The sequence below is a fragment of the Octopus bimaculoides genome, chromosome 15 (assembly GCF_001194135.2).
Source record: "Octopus bimaculoides isolate UCB-OBI-ISO-001 chromosome 15, ASM119413v2, whole genome shotgun sequence".
Taxonomy (NCBI): Eukaryota; Metazoa; Mollusca; class Cephalopoda; order Octopoda; family Octopodidae; genus Octopus; species Octopus bimaculoides.
In genome coordinates, this window is record NC_068995.1 from 34778 (window position 1) to 36048 (window position 1271).

General features: G+C 38.6%; 1 protein-coding gene across 1 annotated transcript in view; it reads right to left on the reverse strand.

Moving 5' to 3' along the window:
* Positions 1–1271, reverse strand: part of LOC106881407 (uncharacterized WD repeat-containing protein all2124) — a 41335-nt gene that overhangs the window by 15233 nt on the left and 24831 nt on the right. Inside the window, exons 16-17 of the mRNA XM_014931785.2 lie at positions 1145–1197; positions 904–1008 (exon numbers count right to left, since the gene is read on the reverse strand). Of these exons, the coding sequence (XP_014787271.1) occupies positions 904–1008; positions 1145–1197 (158 nt within the window). The remainder of the gene's footprint in view (positions 1–903; positions 1009–1144; positions 1198–1271) is intronic.

Consider the following 1271-nt stretch of genomic DNA (forward strand, 5'->3'; position numbering starts at 1 on the left):
ATATATATATATATATATATAATATAAATAATATATAAAACATGCATATATCCATACATATATGTACATACCCACATCTATATGTATACATACATGCATATATGGGTACAGGACATAAAAAAAAAAACGTTAATCCTTTCTACTATAGGCACGAGGCCATAAATTTGGGGGGGAGGGGACTAGTCGATTAGATTGACCCAAATATGCAACTGATACTTAATTTATCGACCCCGAACGACCCCGAAAGGATGAAAGGCAAAGTAGACCTCGGCGGTACTCAGAACGTAAAGCCTACGAAATGCCGCAAAGCGTTTCGCCTGACGTTGCTGACGCTTCTGCCAGCCTCGCCGCCTTCGTTTAATAATGATAATGTTATAGAATTGATGTTGGATGCCCACTTTGACCCGTGAATGGTTAAGGAAGGCGAAAAGATAGATAAATACAAGCCTCTCAAGTACGAAAGAGCCTGGATATGGAAAATGAAGAAGATGAAGATAGTACGAATTATTGATGGGTCTTTGGGAACAGTATCAGAAGGAATCAAGGAGAATATAAAGGAAATTGGAATAGAGTGCCCAGTAGAACTGTTACGAAAGGTTTGCCTCCTTGGCATGGCTCCAGAATAATCAGGAAAATATTAGACGGCTGAAAAGAATGGATAGCATGGTACCGTAGGTTGCAAGTAGCAAGCCTGTTCCACATGCAAAACTCCAGGATTTCCAACAAAACGTGTGATAATGAGAAATAATAATACCTCTTCATAGTTAAACGACATGTATGAGAGAGAGAGTTTAATGTCTTCTTCCTTTAGCCCGACAACCTAGTACCTTGTATTACTATGTGTCCTTTCTACGCTTTCATAAGAAATTCTAAAGGAATCAGAAGATCGTGCAACCTACTCACTGGGTTGGAGAATAGTCCATGTCGAGGATGGCACCGTCACATGCTGGTAAGAAATTTTTCCTAGACTTCTTTCTCTTTTCAGAACCTTGGTAAACATCATGCAGTCTGCAAATAAAACAAATATATTCTCGTGCCGGACAATTATCGTTAATTTTAGATGACTGTAGTATGTATGTATGTATGTATGTATGTATGTATGTGTGTGTGTGTGTGTTCGTGAATAATAATGTAATGTACTTACTGTCCAGTTTCTAAGTTCCACAGGCAAAGTTGTTGGTCCCATCCACCACTTACCTACAAAGTTAAAAAATAAAATCGTCAGAGAGAGAGAGAGAAAGAGAGAGAGAGAGAGAGAGAGAGAGATAAAG